The sequence below is a fragment of the Thermobia domestica genome, chromosome 7, assembly GCF_964235325.1.
Source record: "Thermobia domestica chromosome 7, izTheDome1.hap1.1, whole genome shotgun sequence".
Taxonomy (NCBI): domain Eukaryota; kingdom Metazoa; phylum Arthropoda; class Insecta; order Zygentoma; family Lepismatidae; genus Thermobia; species Thermobia domestica.
Genome location: NC_137460.1, coordinates 295534900 through 295558427, shown reverse-complemented (window position 1 = coordinate 295558427; position 23528 = coordinate 295534900). Strand labels below are relative to the sequence as shown.

Genomic DNA, 23528 nt, shown 5'->3' with positions numbered 1-23528 from the left:
ACTACTCAATGATCTTAAATGTAAACTAGTATATATAAAATAATTTTCATTTTAAAAGCATAATGTAGTAAAAAAAAATCGAAAATATCAATTTTTCCCAATTTTTCCGTTTTTCTCCAAGCTTGTAAAGAAAACGATAAAAAACTGTTTTTTTATCCAACATATCCGGTTTTTTCCAGGCCTTTACAACACTAGTCCAGGGTGACCTCAAGAGCGGGTGTAGGTTATCCTATCGGTGGTCAATTCATCCTTCGGTCCTCTTCAGGTCCATTTTTATAGGAGATTTGTGGGTGGCTCGTTCCTTCCCGTGTCCCGTCGTCCTGACTTCGTGTCTTCTAGTTTATTGTATGTGTATCGTCTGCTTGTAAACAGTAGCACGTGTTGTATGGATATAACATGAACATGTATTCGCACTGAAAAATGGGGATCCTTACACCCCTACACACTAAAAAAAATCTACGAAATTATTTTTGGAAAACACGATTATAAGGCACTAACGTGTGTTGATACAAAAACACGCACAATGAAAACAGTAAATAATGTAAAACAGTGGTATAATATGAAGACACTTAAAACACCATAAATCACTTAAAAACACCTGTATTAAAATGTATTAAACAAAAAAAAAAAAATCTATCAGCGCCTTCAATCTGAATTACTAAATCGAGATGTTAATCAACTGTTGAGTGGTCGTTTCTACTCCATGGTACTTTCTAGTTGTAAATTTTACTGACTGAGTTGGAATTCCTCTTCGGTTCATTAAATGTTTTATGAGGACCACAACCAGGCGAACTCGATGTCTCATGCTGCGGAACTGATTGCTTATACTACATCCTGGAACGGATAAAATAAGTCACTACTCTGTACGTCTCGTTGGAACAGGAGCGTATCTACAACCATGTATTTCCTGGGAGATACATTGACAGCATAATCTGCTTGTTGGCGCTTCGTAATCATTTACTGGTGCTAGTTTTATTAACGATATATATATATCCATGTTTGTAATAAATCTGTTAAAACATCAAATTTTAATTTTTCTGTTAAATCAATTAAATTTTGCAGAAGCTGTTTTAATTCATCATTATTAATAAGATTCGTTTTTTATTTTCTGGAAAACTACAATTTTTTTGTGATGCCAAGAATTTCAGGATGGTTCCATTACAGAAACGTATTAGTGGTTTTTTTTTTTTTTTTTTTTTTTTTTTCATAACTTGCCTTGAAGTCTGGAGTCGTAAATTCATGTACTTCTTGGCGATCGAATCAACATTATTTAAGATTGTTATATATGGCTGTTATCTGCTAAGACTTTCACATGATATATATACTTATTATTAATTTTAATTTTAAAAATTGTTTTTTTCGTAGAAGACATTAATAATCTAAAAAATCCTGCTTCTCGAAGAAGTAAGTCTGTCCAGCCGTGAATAAGCCGTGGATTTCATTACCAAACCTTGAAAATTTAATTTGTTTCTTTCTATGTACATCGTAAGGTTGAAGTTTAGTTATTCTACTTCAATGTACTGACTCTCGCGCCACGTTTTGGATCCCGCCCGTGGTTCGGTTCTGTACCAGGCAGTTTTATTGTCGTCGTGCGGGCAGTATAAAAGCTATTTGTATAACCTTTCCGATCATAAAGATTGAAAAGTTGAAATGGAAATGGAAAACTTTTCGTCCATAAAAAAGCGTGAATTCGATTATTTAGTTTGAGTGGTAACCTTCTTGAGGAACATCAGGATGAACTTAAACCGTATCGAACATTTACGGCCAGGCTATAACGATAAGTTATTAATCAATATATAATTCCTTGTGCTATTAGGATATATATATATATATATACATATGGGATAGACAAAAAAAAAAAATCTAAAGACACTTCATACAGGACATGTAAGTTTGGCCCTCCACTGTACAACGCGTGTTGCGGTTGCCGATCGTTTTTTATTTTCAATGTGTCATGTGGACCTTCCTCTTCCGTCAGCAGTTACCCGTTCACCTGTGAGTGTCGTGCTCTGAAAGTGGTGCGGTAAAATGGCCGACCTGACAAACTTCCAAAGAGGCATAATCGTTGGTGCCCGTCTGGTTGGAGCTTCAGTGGCAACAGTGGCGAACATTGTGGGAGTATCGAAAAGCACTGTGTCCAATGTCACGAGGGCATACACAATTCATGGGCAAACGACGTTTGCAAAGCACAACAGTGGTCGAAAGACAATCCTATCAGATAGGAACGGAGGGCATTAAAACGGATTGTAGCAGCTAAAAAGAAGACCACTGCAATGAAAATTACGTCTGAACTCAATTCCGGCCTACAGAACCCGGTTTAATCGAAAACAGTGCGACGGGAACTTCATAAAATGAAAATTCATGGCAGGGCCGCTATCGCCAAACCCCTGATCACAGCAGTAAATACGAAGAGGCGTATCCAGTGGTGCAAGGACCACAAGGCGTGGATTCTTGAGCAGTGGAAACACGTCATGTGGTCGGATGAATCGACCTTCACCTTGTTTCCAACAACCGGTCGTGTTTACGTATGGAGAACACCGTCGCAGGCTAATGATACAGACTGTCTGCTCCCAACCGTAAAGCATGGGAGTGGTTCTGTTACAGTATGGGCAGTGATATCGTGGTTTTCTGCAGGTCCCATCATAGCCCTGCATGGAATGATGAATGCTAAGGCGTATGAGGCCATTTTAGGGGACCAGGTTCTACCCATGGCCCAAATATTGTTCCCTGATGGTGATGGCATCTACCCAGATGATTTGGCACCCTGTCACGCTGCAAAAACGGTGACATCATGGTTTGAGGAGTATGACCAGGAGCTATCACACCTCCCCTGAGTCCCAGAATCACCAGATCTGAAAATCATTGAGCCATTGTGGTCTAAGTTAGAGAGGCGTGTTCGATCTCATTACCCTCTACCAGCATCCCTTAAGAAACTGGAGCATGTTTTGGAGGAACAATGGTACAAAATTCCACACACCACGATACGCCCATTCCACGTCGGATCCAAGCTCTTTTGGACGCAAAAGGAGGCCCCACACCATACCAGGTATGATTTTCATACTTTTGCAAACGTTTTAGATTTTTTTCCTCCACACCCTATATATATATATATATATATATATATATATATATATATATATATATATATATATATATATATATATACTGGGTGTCCCAGGAGGAAAGGGCAATATTTAGGGAAATAGTCGTATGGGTGATTCTAAGGAAAAATGTTCATATGAACATAGATGCTAATCTCAACGGTTTGAGAGCTACAGGTTGTGAACCATTTTTTACTTTATATTAATGATTGCTCACCCTGTAATTATTCTACAGATGTGGTACACTTTTTAATTCGGAAAAGGGATAAATTCACCCTTTCGTGCTTGATAAATTTCAGCTTCAAGAAAGGTGAAAGATTAGGAACCTTCAAAATATGCACCATGTTTCTTCAAAATTCAATAATTTTGGTGTAAGTCATCAGAAAACTAATTTTACCACGTAGTGAAAATTGTAAGTCCGGACGAAATGGCCTCATTTACCCGTTTATCCATGACAATTCAACCACAAGCGTTTGAGATGTTCGTGTAGTGCTTAAGAAAGTGTAGATCGTTTTGTATCTCAATCACACATATATATATAATGTAAATAATCCTTAAAAATCGTTTTGTTATGTAATTATATAGTTGTGTAATCAACTAGAACATGCGGTGGATATTGCCTCGTTATTTTCTTTGAAACACGCTGATTAGCTGTGCCTACTATGATACAGATGACTTTGAAACATAGTGCTTAATTCTGGTAAACACCTGTTTCTATTTGTAACTGAAAGATTATGATAGCGGTGACTACAGTTGCTTAGTAGAAAATAGTTTCTCCATTGTCCTCTAGATGTTAGAGGCATGATATTATCAATATATCAATCAATTACTTTTTTGTGTGTGCAATGTAGCAAACTCATCGGAAGTTTGTTAAAAGAAATGTAGAAGTCTCATGCATATGGAGTATTTTTCCTGAAAGCTTTAAAGAGTTAAGTTACTTATAAAGGTTTCCCAATAATTTAAAATTGGCTTAGTTAGGATTTGAAATTGTTACTGTTAAGTTCAGTTCAGAAGTGTTCCTTAACCGAGGTGCGAGGATCAGAGTGGACGACCACCGGAATTCTCACAACGTGGCAACAGGGCAACACATGCTCCTCCAAATGCGAATTCATTTCTTAATTTATAGAGTTTAATAGCAATTTTGTCCTCTACAGACACCCATTGTGTGGTTCGAGTTTCGTTCGAATCAGGGGTTCCCGACTCCCCAAGGAATTGGATGCTACCCAAAAATTTATCATTCTTCTCGCTTCCCCAAATACGAGGGATATTCAGGTTATAACCGGAATTTATTTTGTTCTGTTAAATAGAAAAGACAACATGCGAATCAATTCCTGTTCTGTTTCAAGGTAATCCCCATGTAGACGCACACACTTGTCCCATCGGTATGGGGGTGCCCGCATCTCTGCGACATAGAATGCTTGGGACGATCTTTCAGCACACATGTTTTGACTTCGTCATCGGCGTGGAACTTTTGCCCTTCCAGGTGCTCCTTAGGGGACCAAAAAGATGGAAGTTTTAAGGCGACAGATCGGGGCTATACGGGGGATGGTCTAGGATCTCACAATCCAGTTTGGTGATAGCTGTGACCGTTGTCGTGGCCATATGAGGATGTGCGTTGTCATGGAGGATGATGACGTCATTTTCACCATCTGCAACCGTTTTCTTTTCAGCCTTTTGACTTTGGTCCGGAGGAGGTTGCTGTAGACGTCCGTCCCGCGTGCCAAAAAATCAGTGCATATCACCCTGTCTTTTTCCCAGAATACCGTCAGCAATACTTTGCCCGCGGGCGCTTGTGTCTTGAATTTTTTTCGGCGTTGGCGAGGCTGGGTGCCTCCACTCCATGCTGGAGCACTTTGACTCGGGAGTCTAATAATGGACCCAGCTCTGATTGCAGGTGATTATATTTGCACAGAAGCTCTCGCGTTCTCTCTGACATCACTACAGATGCTGAAACGAGACGTTTACCCTACACTGCTTCTGGTCAAACGTTAACATTTTTGGAACCCGTCAAGCTGTAATTTTCCGGAAGGTGTTTGTGGATGATCGTTTCCACATTTTTCACATTCAAATCTCTCACATTGGTGAGTCGATTACTCAGAATGAGCTGCTCCCCCCGACGAATGTTGGTTTCGTTAACTGCAGTAGCAGAACGTGGAGTGCGGACCACATTAAGAACGAATTCTCTTTCTGCCTTGAATTTTCAACACTCGTACACTTGCAACTGAGAGAGAGTTTCTTCGCCATATTACGCACGTAATCTTCCGAAGATTTCAGCAGATTCAGGAGGAACTTGATAATGCAGCGCTTCTTCACTGGGCCGCCAGCTTCACACTGCCAGACTTGTTGCTATCGTCCATCGTCTCTCTCTGAGACTATCTTCTCAACTGCCCATTATCGCAGAAAAGTGTCAGGACTACCCTATGACAGAATGGGACACAGACGCTAAGCTGCACACAGTAACACGTGAAGAAAAAGCAATTCTAGATATAAATTTAACGTCCCTCATATAGCTTTCTCTCTACATTTATCATTCTCCTGTTTCATTGTATTATTTTCAATGGAAAAGGTCCCTTGGCCCAGTGCACTTAAATCCACCTGAGGTTGCCGCTCGTTTGATTCAAACCATGTGTATGGGTTGTTCGTGAATACGTGTGAATGAATGTAGTACGTACAAAGGTATTGTAACATGAAAGCCAACAATTATCAATGCTGAAGTGCAATAAGACAATGAGTTTTAATCTGAAACAGTACTTGTTACAGAAAGAGTGAAAAGCACCATATACTTGTTACAAAAATCGTATCTAACGTGTCTTGAATGCTACATCGTCTTGAGATAACTTTATAAGTTTGTTCCTGTTGAGCAAACGAATTTTCCTCTTAATCACTTCTAATTTTATTAAACAATATGTGCCTTCCATTTCAACTCAGGCAAAAAAATATAAAATTGTACCATTAACATCTCAGATATTGTTGAAACTTTTTTTATAGCAGCTAGACATGTTTTAAAGACACCCATATTTTTTTGTTTTGTCGGAAAAAAAATTCCCACCAAGTAATGGGCCATCAAAGACAAGGAGTACAATTTATGAATTGTAGAAGACATGGAAAGTGGTCAACTTCGGAGCCTCACCATTCGGCTATGGAGACAGGTAGAGTTGTAATTATTGTTGTGGTATGTACATAGGGATATAAATAAGCTATATTTTATTATAGTTTGGTTATGGTTTGGTTAAGCTATATTATATTATAGCTATATAGTGCATGCGCATATCTTTTTGTACATAAATTAACAAATGAACGTAAATTTATCTGAAAAGTCGAAGTTTGCGATTTTTTTCGAGCACTTCCGATTCGAATTTTAAAATTCTGTTTTCACAGTTGGTAAGACCTAGTTACCCACCTTCCGAAAAAAAAAAAATGTTTCGCTTCTGCGTGCAACCGTTTTGTCGAAAAAAAATTCGAGAAATTGTAAAATTTTCAAAAATCGCCATTTTTGGGCGCCATTTTCTCAAAAACACCATCTTTTAAAATTTGAAATTTTGTCAGATGGTTCAACTTTTCACGAATAATAAATACACCAAATACCATTCTCGACCAATGCATCATGAATTAACTGCAGCCTTTTAAAGTTAGCAAAGTTTCGTTAACTTTAATATCACAGTTATCAACACTGGGAACAATGAAAGTGCAATGATTTGATGATGTTTGTGGTCCACATTCATTAAATGAAGAATAAAAGGTTTTCTTGACTGTTTTTTTTATTATTTTGATCAAAAAGGCTCCCTCAAATAGTAAAATGAGCCTCTCCCTACTCCGTTTTCTTAAACCGAAATAATCTGAGGTAGAAATTACGTTTACGAAACACACAAATTTCAAGTTCACTTATTTAAAATGGTCTTCGGAAAGAAAACTTCACTTCTTTTTTTTTTTTTTTTTTTTTTTTTTTTTTTTTTTTACATGGACCGATCATTTGCTTGGTCGGTGTCTTCTTCGCTAATAGCATGTAACCGTGCAGATGCTCCAATAGGTGTTGGTTCACTCACAACTCGTCCAGGAGTGGATCTAGGGGGACGATTGCCCCCCTCACCAGAAGAAGAAACTTTCTTATTTTCTATATAAATAAAACCCATCTCAGAGTTTAAAGCTCTTAAAAGTTGTTCTAAATCATTACACCCCCCCCCCCCCCAGAAGTCCGTCCTGGATCTGCTCCTGCGTAGCACATTGTCGATAGTCACAAAACACTTATTTTCACTTCTCTTATGGTCTTCTGGAAACCTGTACCCTGCTGAAGGTCTATGTGGAAGCATAAACGGCACTTCAACTTCACGTAATTCATGATTTATTCATAATATTTCTGCTACGCACCACTAGTTATCATACATATATGTATGTAACAAAAGTTCCTTTTTGCAGATTTCTTAAATCTACACTTTGAATTGCAGAAGTTTGATTTTGGGGGAAGCATGAAGTTAGTTCATGGTGACCCGTTACTGCCATAAAAAATTCGCCATGTTCCAAAAGCCAAAGATGACTTCGTTGAATACCAGTTACCGATCACATACTTTCCCTTTTTTTCTTCCGGCAGTCGTCGAATTCAGTTCCAGGCAACAAAACGAGAGTAATGCCCGGAGTTTGTACTTCACTACACTCACGAATTCTTATGCGGTTTTAGAGCGGACGCGGTGGCTCAGTGGTAGAGCGTTCACCACCGGTGCTTGGGGTCCTTGGTTCGATCCTAGCTCGCGCCGTGTGGGCTTTGTGGTAGACAAACACCGAGCTCGTGGGTTTTCTCGGGGTAATCCCGTTTCCTTCCACTTTCTGCATTCATTTTTCTTCTTCTGCGGTTTTAAAACTGTGTATCTGTTTTTGCCTAAGGTTATGCCACGTTGCCACATTCTTTACCCCACAATACCGTCGCAGAGACCCTTGCATGGCCAGTTTCACTGCAAAACCACTGCTTTAGCGGACCTTTCTGCATCTCGAACATCTGAAAACGATTTTTAAAATGGGATGCAGCACCATCAGAAATCACTGACATGGTTTGGGAAATTGTAGACACTTATTTTCACGTATTCAAACCTTTTTCTACAAAATATATTTTCGCTTTTCTTCGAGTATTTTTAGACTCTTGTCTATGGCTATGAGTACATGAGCCGAATCGTGTGTTTTATCGTCGTTTATAACAACAAAACTGTCAGTTGTTTCATATTCCGGTGATAACTCTGAATTTCACTTTGCAGAATAACAGTCCAGTTTTCAACTAAGTCCACATGAAGTAAAATAGAATTTGTATCTTGAAATTTTATACGATGCTTTTCGGTAGCAATTAATTCTCTTTGGACTTTCTTGATGTAGTCATGAATTACAATTCTTACAGTTAAACTAGCAATGTAAGATACGAAAACAGAAAGTGGCACAGTTTTTTAACGATATCATTGTTTTCCCATATGGCATACGTAACACTTTCATTTTCTCAGGATCAATAATTAAAGACTCCACACTTATTTCTTCTACTTCAGGACATTCACTACATTCTTGAAGAAGACAACTGTCATTTTCTATGGATCATACTACTAAAGGAAATAGGTCACTCATGACAGCTTCAATACAAGCTGCACCTTTGATTTGTAGCAACGCAGTAGGAGCTAACTTAAAATTCGCACAACACACACACACTTCCTTCGCAGGTTGCTGACTGACCCACTTTAGTCAAATACTATATCATTCCGAGTGACCCATTCTTATGCTGGGATTGTTCTGTTTAAAAAGTCAGTAAATTTCTTTGGAACGCGTAAGAAAACGTTTCGACTTTTTTAACTTTTTGTCCTTTTTCGATCATTGTAATGACATCGCACTTATTTGAGGCTTTGTCTGGAGCATTCCAAATCATTACTGAGGTAATAGTTCAGGCTTTATATAGATAATCAGAATTTATTGGATGGTCATTTCAAGTAAACTTAAAATGTGTGTTTCGTAATCGTAATTTCCACCTCAGATTATTTCGGTTTAAGAAAACGGAGGAGTGGGGAGAGGCTCATTTTACTATTTCAGAGAGCCTTTTTGATCAAAATAATAAAAAAACAGTCAAGAAAACTTTTTATTCTTCATTTAATGAATGTGGACCACAAACATCATCAAATCATTGCACTTTCATTGTTCCCAGTGTTGATAACTGTGACATCAAAGTTAACGAAACTTCGCTAACTTTAAAAGGCTGCAGTTAATTCATGAAGCATTGGTCGAGAATGGTATTTGGTGTGTTTATTATTCATGTAAAGTTGAACCATCTGACAAAATTTCAGAATTTTAAAAGATGGTGTTTTTTGAGAAATGGCGCCCAAAAATGGCGAGTTTTGAAAATTTTACAATTTCTCGAATTTTTTCCGACAAAACGGTTGTACACAGAAGTGATACAATTTTTTTTTCGGAAGGTGGGTAACTAGGTCTTACCAACCGTGAAAACAGAATTTTAAAATTGGAACCGGAAGTGCTCGAAAAAAATTCGCAAACTTCGACTTTTCAGATAAATTGACGTTCATTTGTTAATTTATGTACAAAAAGATATGCATGCGCAAACCAAACTATAATAAAATATAGTTTATTTATATCCCTATGTACATACCACAACAATAATTATAACTCTACCTGTCTCCATAGCCGAATGGTGAGGCTCCGAAGTTGACCATTTTCCATGTCTTCTATAGTTCATAAATTGTACTCCTTGTCTTTGATGACCCATCACTTGGCGGGAAAAATTTTTTTCAACAAAACAAAAAATATGGGTCTCTTAAAAACATGTCTAGTTGCTATAAAAAAAAGTTTGAACAATATCTGAGATGGTGATGGTACATGCTCTGCCTGAATTGAAATGGAAGGCACCAATAATAATTGTAATAATATACTAACAAAACCGAAATTCAGTTGACTAGGAATAGCTTTTGCCATTACAACACATACTTCGCTCGTAAATTTTGACCCAGAGGTAAAAAGAAATCAACTATGTTTACTTCCATCTGAAGATCGTGTTTTCTGTTTCCATTCAGATAAAAAGCTTCATCACGTGGCATCCGAGTGAAGCAATTGAAAGGATCATCTGGTGTACCTTCGTGGTCGAGTGGCTAACACACAAGTTTTCTGTGCATGTGATCATGGATTTTATTTCCAGTGGCGTATTTGCCTCGAGAACTGGTCTAGATTCCACTTTAAATAGTTTCTCCCGTCTCATATAAACTCCATTCAGACTACCAACCAATCAGTTGCAGCATTTTGCTTCTTTCAAAGTGTAAGTAGGAAAAGAATGGAACACTCCTAGTCTCCGATTAGTTGAACTAGCACTCTCTGATTGTAGTCATTTTGACGTAAGCACGATAAACCTTCATAAGCATGAATGCATAATGAAACATTTACAAATACTCGAATTGTAATAAAAAAAAAAAAAAAAAAACTTATCCTCCTAAGATTGCGATCCATCAAAAAATACACAAGAACACTCTACTCCGACCGTTCGTTAGTGCAGTCCAACATATATTATTACCACATCAGCAGTTCACTTCAGTTTAGTAAATTTATCAAACAAGTAACATAATACAAAGGACACATCGTTTTTCACGAAAGCGCTTATAAAGGAAACATTGGAACTACTGTAAAACATTTCCCCAGATAATATAGTAAGCATTTTTAATCACGTGTCCGCATTCGTTTACTTGCTCTATAGCGGAGATTATTACGAACAGACTGACGGCGTCGCCATGGGCTTCCTCCTGCCGTTGTTTTCTACATAGAACGTTTCGAGAAAACAAGCTTCATTAATTCCTCCAAAAAGCCATGTGGTTGCATCAGTTATGTTGATGACACGTTTATGATCTGGAACACACAGGGAACTTCTGAATTTCTGAAAATGTGCCAATACATGAGGATATTCAATTTGCCATGGGAATAGGAAAAAAAAAAATAGTCTTCTTTTCCTAGACATTTTAGTACACAGATTAGAAGGTAAGTTCTTTACAGCATCGAGTATACACGAAGCCAACGCACAAGGATTTGTATCTCAGTGCTAGTTTACATAATTTCCCAGTCCACAAACAAGCAGTGGTATCGACATTTATGCACAGGCATGTAAGAATTTCAGATAACGACACATCAAGGCTGAAACTAACCATGCAAATAAGCACTGCTGAAAAACGGTGCAGCACCAAAGGAATTAACAAAGGATTCTCAGAAAATTAACACAAAAAGAAAGGGACAATTGTGGTGTTGGAAAGAGTTAAAGAAAGAAAAGCCAAATTGCAATTATATCATACACCCAGGGAATGAGCAGGAAATACTGAAGAAATAAATCATAAGAGCAGTCCACAAGCTCATCGAGTATATAAATACAGAAAAACCTAAACAGAGATAAAACGACTCACGGGGTGCCCGAATATACAAAATTACTTGTAAATTAGGCAATGTATATTTTAGATAAGCAGGAGGGACAATTCAAAACAATAATTTATACTATTGCATATGGAAGGAGTCATAAGATCTGCTCTGGCCTCGAATACGCTTTGATAACTCTGGTATTCTATAATTACAGTAATTATTTTGAAAGAACAATCAGAGAAGCCAGTGGAACTTTCTAAAAAATAAAGTACCCTAACAAATTCAATTGAAATACTAGATACCAGCTGAACTGCGAAATACGCTTATAAAAACCAAAATACGGCAACCAATCAGCGGATCCATTACCGCAAACCTGAGATTTGATGACTGGTTCAGGCAATCAGAGGGCAGAAAGCAGTCGACACTACTTTATAACTTCGGACGTCGTACAATCAAAGAAACTGTGGTCAAAAGAAGTGAAACAATCATCGTTTAAATGTTAAAATAAACGACGTTATAATACCTGAGAATAATGTCGAACTCTCGACCTGAAAGTTTGTAAGGACAAATAATTTTATAGTAATTTTTCTTTTTTCTAAGAAATGATGTTAAATTCTCCAAGTGAGCACCTCTTTTTCTGTCTGTTTTCTAGGTGGATACTAAGATAATTAAAGAAAAAGTCAAAAATCATCATTCAGACTATTAGAAGAGGTTTAATGGAGACAAAAATGGCCGAAGAGGAAGAGGAGGAGGATTCCTCGGACTTCGAAGAGTATTCAGTTATTGAGATGGACTACGGAGATGAATCGACAGAAGAAGAAAATTGTAACGACCTTCCAGTGTTCGATTATTCATTATCGCAAATGTCTTGTGCATGCGCAGTGTGTAGTGCTCAGTTCACAACAATTGAAGCTCTGGATGAACATATGAAACTTCACGCAGAATCACGTGTGGGAGATTTCCATTCTGAAATAACAATAAAAGAGGAGCCTTTGGAAAATGATGTATCGGAAAGTGATCAAACCAAAGAAAATAGCCATCTATTTGATAATTACGAAGAACATAATACCAGCAATGTTGCTTGTGCGTCTGAGTTTAAATGCATTGGCTGTGGAGAAGTCTTTCAACAGAAGTATGAACTTACAAATCATTTACAGTGGCATATACGAAAATATAAAGAACAGTGTAAGAACTACAAATGTGAAGAATGCCAAAAAGTCTTTGATACGGAAGATATCTATAAATTACATAAAGACTTATGTATCAATCTCAGAAAGGCTACTTCAGAAAGAGTTTTCGTCTGTGAAAAGTGTGGAAAAGAGTTTCCAACGAGGGCTAGACTGAGGGAACATTTGATACGCCATGAGAGAGCAATTTCAAAGCCGTTTGCGTGTGACCTTTGCGGGCAAAAGTTTGTCAATAAAAACAATTTAAGATTCCATGCTCAGCGTCATGCAATCGTTCGTCCTTACACTTGCTCTCATTGCAACAAAAAATTCGCAGCATCTTACGCACTTAAATATCACAAAAGAAATCATGCTCCAGGCAATCATATTTGTAATGAGTGTGGTGCTGCTTTCTCGCTTAAGTGTAATCTTAGTACTCACATCAAATATCAACACATGGAATGTGAACGTTACGCTTGTGAGGAGTGTGGTAAATCATTTACATATCGTTCATATTTAAAGAAACATCGAAAAATCCACCGAGGAGAGAAAGATTATTTGTGTAATGTGTGTGGTCGGGCATTTTTCGCAATAAACGCTTTTAAGGAGCATCTTCGCACTCACACAGATGAACAGACGTTGTATTTGTGTAATATCTGCGGCAAAAGCTTCCCAATGTATAGTAAATTTCTGAAGCACAAGAAAATTCACACAGATAATCGGCCATTCGAGTGTGATGATTGCAAGAAGACTTTCAAACGGCGAGACACGTTGTTAAGTCATGTTCAAAAACATTTGCACGTTCGCCCCTTCCAGTGTCTAATCTGCGGGAAGAGCTTTAATTGTAAATCGGCACTTGATAAACACCAAAATTCTCATTATGTACGCGTTATAGAGCCTTTCAATTTCATGGCAGAAGCGTCGATCGCCGTTGCAGAACTTGTGGAAGTATGTAGTGAATCTGGAGATAATACGTCTCTTGACGTTTAATTTACATGTTTGTGCATTTTCTGTTTTAAGAAAAATGTATCGAGTGTGATTTTAACGAGTAGATTTGTACAAATATTTTAATGAGTAATTCATATTTTAAGTAAATTGTTTAATGGTAATTGTGTGCAGCCATTAGTGCAACTAAGTAGGTAATATCAGCGAGCTGATCATTGAAATATCTAATGCGTTTTCCTGTACAAATGTTTCTGTCGATACATTGGCTATAATTGTTTATAATCAGTCAACAGTTGCCTGATGAATTATGCCTGAGAGAAGTTGTGTTGATTTTAAATGTAGTTGTTGCTACTGTGTTAGATCGGATATTGCGAAACAAGGATAATTTATTCAAATGAGCTATTATATTGCTATATGTCAACAGAAGACATTTTTTAGGGTTGCCAACTAGCCGGAAATATTGCTGTTATTTAAGGGTTCCTACTTGTCAGGGAAATCAGGAAAAAATGGTGCAGGTCAAAGAAACTCAGGGAAAAAGGCTGGAAATCAGGAAAATTCAGGGAAATTTTATAAAATATATTTTTTCTAACATAAGTTGTACACCAGTTTCAGCTTAGCTAACCGTTAATGATCACAGTATGGAACGTTGCTCAGATTTTTGTGGGTGTAATTGGAATGTACGTATGAGCAATTGATTATTATTTGTCTCTATAGAAGAAATGTTTTCATATATAAATATTCACCGTTTATTTATTCCTTATTTATATATCAACGTCATCCTACAACTGTCATTAAAGTCATGGAATTTCCTTGCAAAGGTCAGGGAAATAGATCTCTTCAGATCAGTAGGAATCCTGTATTTTGATTAAGACCGGTAACCGATACAAACTTCCTACCAGCCCCTTTATAACCGCTATTTTGAAATCTGCAATCCCGAATAAAACATCGAAATTGAACTTCAACTGTGCCTTTATAAATACAAATTTCCGTTATATTATACACTAGCATATATTACCCGCTTCGCCGAGTTGAAATGAAAATTTAAATGCACAACTCCGTATCTCGTGTTTAGTACCCGTGAAATATGCTGTTTTCGTTTTTAATGGCATCGATTTAACCAGTATAGGAAAGATCATTGGTCATCTCGGCAACTTCGAAAACCATGGATTTGACACTAACATTGGACATTTTCGATCATTTTATTATCTCCCCCTGTCCCAAGTTCCGGGGCTGAATTTGGTTTTAAACGGGATCGGAAGTGTCATCTCAGCGATCCCGGAAACTATGGATTCGACATTAATATGGGTTATTTTTGATCAGGTTTATATATTTCCCTTTCCCCCTCTCCCAAGATGTGAGGCTGAATTGCGTTTCAAATGGGATCGGAAGCGTCACCAGTCATCTCAGCAACCCCAAAAAATGTGGATTCAGCACTAATATCGGTCATTTGTTATGATTTTTAAGTATCTCTTCCTTCCCAAAGTTGCGGATTTGAATTTGGATTTAAACGGGATCGAAAGTATCACTGTTCATCTAAACGACACAGAGAACTATCAATTCGACACTGATAGTGGCCATTTTCGATCATTTTTATATATACCTCTTTCTCTTCCTCCCCCAAGTGGCGGGGCTGATTTTGGATTTGAACCGGATCGGAAATGTCACTGTTCATCTGAATGATTCCGAAAACTATGGATTAGACACTAATACTGGTCATTTTTCCATCACTATTATATATATGCTCCCACTCCCCCTCCTCCGTGCTGCTGCACACGGCATCAGAATTGTCACTGTTAATCTCAGTTACTCCTAAAACTATGGACTCGACACTAATACATTTTCGATCATTTTTAAATGTTTATCCCCTTCTCCTACGTTGTACCCTCCCCAATTATCAGAGCTGAACTTGGATTGGAACAACATCAAAAGTAGGTGCCGTGGTGGCTCAATGGTAGAGCGTTCACCTCTGGTGCTTGGGGTCCCGGGTTCGATCCCAGCCCCCGCCAAGTGAAATTTGTGGTGGACAAACACCGTGTGCGTGGGTTTCCTCGGGGTTCTCCCGTTTCCTCCCACTTTCTTCATTCCACCATTTCATTCATTACTCATCATCACCGTCTCCTTTAGCCTAACCGGCATAAGCGTGGGACGTAAAACTCAAAGATTTCATTTCATTTTCAACATCAGAAGTGTCACTGTTTCTCTCATCGACCCCGAAAGCTATGGGTTCAACACTATCAGTCATTTTTGATCATTTTTTAATTTCTCTCCCCCTCCTCCTCCCCTACGTTGCATCGTCAAAGTGAATAGTCTAAAGTAATCCCTGTCCCTGAACTTATGTATGTTGAAGATTTGATTGAGATCGGTTGGGTGCTTCAAGAGTGATGAAGTCACAAAGGCAGTTATTTTTATTTTAATCTTTTTTTTTGTACATATATCTCCCCTCCCCCACCCCTACGATCCTTCGTCAAAGTGAAACGATAAAAAAAACACCCAAGGCCCGACCCTCATATATGTTGAAAATTTGATCGAAATTGGTTGGGTGGTTCAAAAGTTATTAGGTTTTATTTATACGTCCCCTCCCCTCCTCCTCCCCTAAGATCTACCGTTAAAGTGAAATTACAAAAATGTTTCCAGATTCGAACCTCATGTATCTTGAAAATTTGATTGAGATCGGTCGGACAGTTCAGGACTTACTAAGTTACCAAAATATTCACTTTCGGTCTGATATAAATTGATTTTTATATATCTCCCCTATGTTGCTCCGTCAAATTTAAATCATAAAAACGATCCCAGGTCTAAACCTCATCTATGTTGAAATTTGATCAAGATCGATCGAGTGGTTCAGGAGTTATTAAGTTTTATATATTTTTATACCCCCTTCCCTTCCCCCATCCCTCAGTTCTACCATCAAAGTGAATAGCCTAAAACCAGCCCAGCCTCGAACCTCATCCATGTTACAAATTTGATCGAGATGGGTCGGACGGTTCAGGAGATTTAGAGTCACAAACATAGTGATTTTGAATTTTATATATATAGATTAAACGATATTTTTCTTTAATCTATGTTTTTTTTTTCATTTATTTAGTATATGAAATTTAATTTGATAAGTTAGATTTTATTGTGAAACATTGTTTTCAACTATAGAAACATAAATATGTAATTTGTAATAATCATGCAGCAGTGTCTAGTATGGGATGTAACATGTGTAGATACTTTTGCCCCATCTTACTTAACGTCAACTAGTGAAGAAGTGGGAAGTGCAGCAGAGATAGTGTGTATGCGGGAACTTTCTAAATATTCAAAACTTAAAGATGATGACATTTTTATTGCGTTTGCCACGGAAGCAATGGGTGTTTTTAGCAAAGAAGCCATAATGTTTGTAAAGGAATTAGGATCAAATTTAATTAACAAATCAGGAGATCGTAGAAGTGGTTATTTTTTGACACAAAGGATAAGTCTAGCCATACAAAGAGGAAATGCCATTAGCATATTAAACTCCTTCCTATCTTCACCCAAGCTAGATGAAATTTTTTATCTAAAATAAATAAACATTTTTTAAATGTTAACAATTACTACTTGAAAGACAGACACAGTATAAAATGATATTTTTGTTCATTAGTGTGCGATTGGGATTATGGCAAAATCTTAAGTATAGAGGATTGAAACTCTTATTAATCATTATGTGTTACCCTTCGTTTTTACAATTGTCGGTGCATACAGTAGCACAATTATGTTTAATTTTTACTGTTTGTTGTTTTAAAGATATTAATTTTGATGTCAGAGTAAGTTGTATAGCATTTTGTAACATAGATCTAGAGTAGGAATTTATTATCAATTAAGGATATTTATTTCTAAAACTACATTTTATGTACCTTTAATTGTTTTGTACCGTACAAAAAAGCGTCAGATAATGATATAAAAAATTTAACAACAATAACTTTATAAATAAATAATAAACAATATAAATAAATAAATAAATAAATATAAATAAATAAATATAAATAAAAGGTAACGTCTCGTCGGTCCTTGGCACTTTACCACCTGGCAAGGAACTGGATGAGGTGTTTATACTCTGAGAAGAATTGTCTTTGTAGAAGAACGTAATCAGAATCTAATTGCTTGATATTGTAAAGATTTTAAATATATCTGAGATGACAGGAAAAGGTTTTGTAGCTGCTGGTGCTAAATGTAATTTCCTGTTGGTTGGTTTATATGACGTCCTTATCCCCCTCCCCCCCCCCTTTCTGAAAAGTAATTTTCTATTTACAATTTGTTTCCAAATATCTTATATTAAAGGTCAGCATGTTAAAGGGAATATAGTCTGAGTGAAGCATGAACGAATATGTCATTTGATTTCTACCTTTCTATTAGTTTCGTTCTTCTACGGATGCAAGTGTTCTTTTATTGTATTTTTTCTCATCTTTCAGAGGATTTCATTTCGATTTCAATATTTTTGTTGTATTGATTATGCATGTAGATGCTTCCGTTGTTATATAAAATATATACGTCTTTAAAAATTATATTTACAACAATGTAAATAAATAATATTGTTACATATTATAAAAAAAGAAAATTATAAAATGTTACAATTATAATTGTACCACAATAATTGTTGAACAATTCTGAAATTAGATCAACTCTGATGATGAGCACAATCGGTGTGTTGAAAGGTACGTTAAAACAAATTAAATAAAATAATCGTTATCGTGCAACATAAATATAGCGATAAATTTGAATTGTCCATCGATTGTTGGCAAAGAACTAATAATTCTTAGGCATTTCGTAAGTGCAATGTTTGTTGCACTGTTAAGTTTCACGTCTGTGGCTTCTGCGTATGACAACTTTCCTTAAACTTCCAACTTCCGTAGGACTTTCTAAAGCAGTTTCTTGTGGTTGAAGGACAAGTTTAAAGAGTAAATTTCATTTTGTAAATCCAAAATTGTTACGTAAGGATTAATATACTTTTGTTCATTTGTTTCTATAATTTTAAAGAAGTGGAATTTACTGCTAGATACAATAAAATGATCAATACCGACTTCCGTTTCTCATTTTTATCACAATATATCTATTAAGCTTATTAGTGAATGTATTAAGGATATGCAGAATACAGATGCTAATGTTCTTTTGTCCACGATAGTACTATTCCTTCCCATAGATGATGGGTCCGAATAGAGATATTTAATACTTAGGTCTATATTGTAGGGAATTTTGAAAGAGTGCCGGTAATTTTATTTTCCAGAGTTGGCAACCCTAGTTATAATGATGAACTCTATTAACCCTTAATTGGTGACTGAGGTCTCACGGACACAGAACACCTTTTTTTTTTCTCCTCAATCTAGCTGACGATTGACTTTGAATATGCCAGTCATAGTACCTTTCTCGCTCGCAATTGGCTATAAGTAGCTGTAGAGTTCGCATGTCTAACCGTCACTCTTACGTTTCCTTGCAGTTAGTGGAGTCCCAGGGACCACACGTCACTAATTGTGTTACTATTTTGTTCCAGTGCAGTGTTCATGAGTTGAGTTGATTTTGAGTTTTAACGTCCCTTTGAGCAGCGAGGCTATATGAGATGGGACCTACTGATCAACGTGGAATCCGAACCATATGAGCTCCTGTCGGGAATCGAACCCAGGTCTCCGACGTCAAAGGCGTGTACGCTAACCGTTTAGCCACGAAGGAGCTCGGCAGTGTTCACATTTTATACATTAAAAAAAAAAATCACTTTTTCTCGTACAATATGGTTAACAAATCTGGCCCATCTAGTGTGAATGTATATAATTCTGAATTTACAGAAAAAAGTTAATTACATGTTACATGTTTCATGTCAGAAAGTGACAGTGATACAGTGAGAAGTAAGGTAAAACAAGCCTTTGTAAAATTGACGAAACTGATATATACTTCAAAAATTTCACAAATTTGTAAATGCCTTGCCTTCCATTGGCAATAGTTTTGGGGAGTTCGTTTATTTATAATTTCCATATCAGTGTCAGTGTCGCCATATATAAAGATATCTTTATTTATATTAGAAAACATACCAGACTGGTTTGAGCATGTTATATCCATGCATATTGCTATATTTCTTTATTATATCTATAGTGCGTTATGTCCTATAGCTACAATGTATAATTAAAACAAGCTTGTCTTTCAAAAGTAATTGTTCTCCTTTTTATATTTAATAATTAATAAGGCGTCCCAGGGACCTCACGTCACTAACTATGTACTAAAAATTCACTACACCAGTTGAGGGTTAAATTATTTGTGATATTTAATTCGTCTAAGGCACAGTGGCTCAGTGGTAAAGCGCCAACCTCTGGTGGGTGGGTTCCCTGATTAGATTCCCGTCCAAGTAAGTTTGTGGTGGACAACATCGTGGCCGTGGATTTTCTCGGGATACTTTCAGTTTCTCATTCCACCAGTTCTTCCGTCTTTAATCATCGTCTTCTTTAGCCTAAAGGGCAGAATCGTGGGACGTTAAACTGAAAGATTTCAATTTTTAATTGCTCTAAAACTAGGTCATATGTATATATACTTCTCAAAAGTTTGAATCACGTGACACAAAAGTAAAAAAAAAAACTAAGAAATATGTTTATTATTCAAATGTATATATAAGTACAAAATGGTTATTGTATATTATAATAAAAATAATCTTCATACTCTTCTGTTTGAATGGATATCAGTTGATCAAAATATTCTCTCTTCGGCTGACATTTGAACGTCAACAACATATAACAGTCATCTGTCTCGTTCACAATGCGAAGGGGTAGAATGGATATTTTGTTTTGAAGTGCATGGTTAAACAACACATATGGAGGCCGGAAATTATAGCGAATGGAACAAGAATTCTTAGTGTTTGGCTTAATAATCGATTGTTTATTAATTCTGAAAATTTACTTGAGATCACATTGAGCACGTTAAGTAAAGCATTTAACAGGGTTTCCACTCGTCCTGGAAATCCTGGACAACCTGGATATATCCTTGAAACTTACAGAAATACGGAATGTCAGATTTTTCGTACTTATAATGAACATATTAATTGATTGCTACTTTTGATTGCTATTCCTGGTTTTATGTTGAATAATAATTTATCATGATCCTTCATGTGTGGGTGGTTGGTGGGCTTTCTTCTAGCAGGGAGAACTTCTCTTCTTTTATCCGCTATTCTCTCAACCCATTCTTGGATGCTGTCTTCACTAGCACTATCCTCCAGAAACTGTGGTTTGTACCAGAATCAATCTTCTATATTCATTCTATTTTCAGTCTAATTATGTCTGTCCTTTTGTCACGCAATGAAAATGTCAGGTATGAAAAATAGATTTTTGATGTTCTTAAATTCGTTCGGCACACAATTAAAATGTCATGTAGGAAGAATGAAAATACATGTGCTGGGTTTATCGGGTGGCTATAAGGGGAGTTGGGAGACCACAAAAAGAAAAGTTACGCATTACGCTCCGCTTTGTGTATTTAATTATTGTGTATTAATATTGTACTTGCATTAATATACAGTGCATAAGGTACTGTACTTTTCATTTCACTATTGTGAGTTTTAAGCCTACAGGTGCAATCCTGGAAAATTGGTGATTTGTCCTGGAAATGGCCTGGATTTTTTTTTTAAAGAGTGGAAACCATGATTTAATCTTCCAAAAAAAAATGTTTTCCCCATTTTTCCAACCATGTAGAACACCAAGAATCCGTGGGATCAACACCGAAAGTGCAGTATTACGCTGTGAACACAAGAATACCAGAATAAATACAAGAATATAAAGAGAAATACCACAGCTGGAGTGTATCACATCAGAATGATCCTTTTCGTTTCAGATTACAAGGATCATCTAAATTCAAAATTCATTCCGAATATAGCGCTGTCTGCCACACGTTGAAATAACGTTTCAGGCAAGAGAGTGGTACCATGATTGTAATTTATTCTGAAATGAAACATTATGGTTGCCAATGGGGGCATTTTAGTGAACATAGTTTTCACTTATTACACTTCCATCTTATATAATTTTTTTAAAGGGTGTTCCAAATAAAATTTACGTATATTTTCCCGTAAAATTTAATCTGATGTTGTATATATACGAGGTATCTATATATGTTCGTTCGTTCCTTTTTATCAGTGATATATACACGAGGTTTCTATAAATGTATGTTCGTTTTTATCCTGCACCTATTCACTACTTGTTCAGGTAAATTTCATTATCTTTGCCAATGTACATATTGTTAGAAGCATTATGTTTAAATTCGAAATGAAATTATTATTATTTTGGTTTAACATTTCATGGTTATGTCTTTTATAGGCTAAAGAAATCGGAAGGTTAATAAAGGTGAATGATTATGAAATTTAATTTTTCTGCTCTTTCATCGGAATCTGAACCCGAACCGCATGCACCAAAGATGTTTAAAATTCTGAAGGTTTAATAATACTGAATCATTTTTATATTCTTATACATGAAGGATAATATATACAAAAATCATTTTATTTCGTTCAGATAGTCGAAAGTTACATGAAATAGTAACATTTGGAGAAGAAAAAAAGTAAGCCTATATTATTGAGTGAACAACACACTCAAATTACTAATTTTAGTAATGCAGATTTTTTTTTTTTTTTTTAATTCTAAACTACCTACTTCTAATTGAAAAGCCTTGTACTCTTACTTCAAACAGATTTGTTATAATTATTCTGCACATGGCTCTGTGAATACATCCTTTTTAAAAGAAGTGTATGGCTAGGTTTATTGAAGGATATTCTCCGCATTTATAGGAAGCACATACAGATTCACAAAATATTTCCCGTTCCCTTCTGCTTGGTGGAGTTAGATGCAAACCGACTCTTATGTGCCCTCTTAGTACGCCTCAGGCTGCACCAAAAATAATTAGCTGAAGTTTATATTTAACACTTTAAATTGCAACACACATACGTATATAATTAAATATTGCGGTCCCAGTTCGATTAAAATTTAATAATCACCGAAATTTATCACGATAATTATTTCAATAAACTAAACTATTTCTGTTACTTTCAAACTTAGTATTTTCTTAATACCTATAATTCATTTTGCAGAAATTAAAAATAGACTTCAATCACTTATGGCTTCCTCCCTTACTGTATCTAACAGCATAAATAAAACAACTTTGAACAGTCTGGCCGCAATATTGGCTATCATAAGGTACCAGACTATTGTCCTTGTTGTCTTATAACTAAATATACATAAAGGTTATCATTGCAAAGTACAGAAAATAAGTTAACCTGGGGGCGCGGTGGCTCAGTGGTAGATCGTTCACCTCCAGTGCTTGGGGTCCCTGGTTTGATCCCAGCTCGCGCCGTGTAGACTTTGTGATGGACAAACACAGTGCTCGTGGGTTTTCTCGGGGTTCTCCCGTTTCCTCCCACTTTTTTTTATTCCACCATTTCACTCATCTCTCATCATCACCGTCTCCTTTAGCCTAACCGGCATAACCGTGGGACGTAAAACTTAAAGATTTCATTTCAAGTTTACCTGACAAAGTTTGAATCTTGAATAATAACCATAAATTGATTATTTTCAGCCTGGTACAGACGCAAACATTAAACTGTTATGACTAGCTGAACCCAGGCTGATAGCTGTACGTAGTTTATTTCGTATCGCTACTCTTTCAAACAAGCGTATAATCTAAGCAGTAGTTCGTTTGTATCTTCATAAATTGTTTCCTTTAGCATTCAATTTGTCATTGATATTTGAATAACTAGTAAATAGTTTCTTGATTGAAATAAATACACACATTTCACTAAACACTTAGCACTTTTATTCCAATATTTTCCGTTAATTCTTGTTTTGAATAGTAGCTAGTGATTCTGGGAAAATTTGATTACCATAACTTTGATGGCCATTACGTCGGAAACTAAGCGTTTGCACAGGAAGAAATTTTTTTACATGGTTATTAGGCAAATCAAGGTCTACCTTCATATCAAGTTTCGTGC

The 23528-nt window shown here is 36.4% G+C and overlaps 1 protein-coding gene across 8 annotated transcripts in view; it reads left to right on the top strand.

Annotated features, from left to right (window-relative positions):
• LOC145691073 (zinc finger protein 711-like) overlaps positions 1-23528 on the top strand; it is a 57866-nt gene that overhangs the window by 24870 nt on the left and 9468 nt on the right. For 6 of the 8 annotated variants that reach the window (XM_081766729.1, XM_081766730.1, XM_081766734.1 and 3 more), the window contains exon 3: positions 12115-21181. The exons of the other annotated variants lie outside the window; for them this stretch is intronic. In XM_081766729.1, coding sequence (XP_081622855.1) covers positions 12179-13618 — 1440 coding nt within the window. In that variant the 5' untranslated portion in view covers positions 12115-12178 and the 3' untranslated portion in view covers positions 13619-21181. Of the gene's footprint in view, positions 1-12114; positions 21182-23528 lie in introns of those variants that run through there. 8 annotated transcript variants of the gene reach the window in all.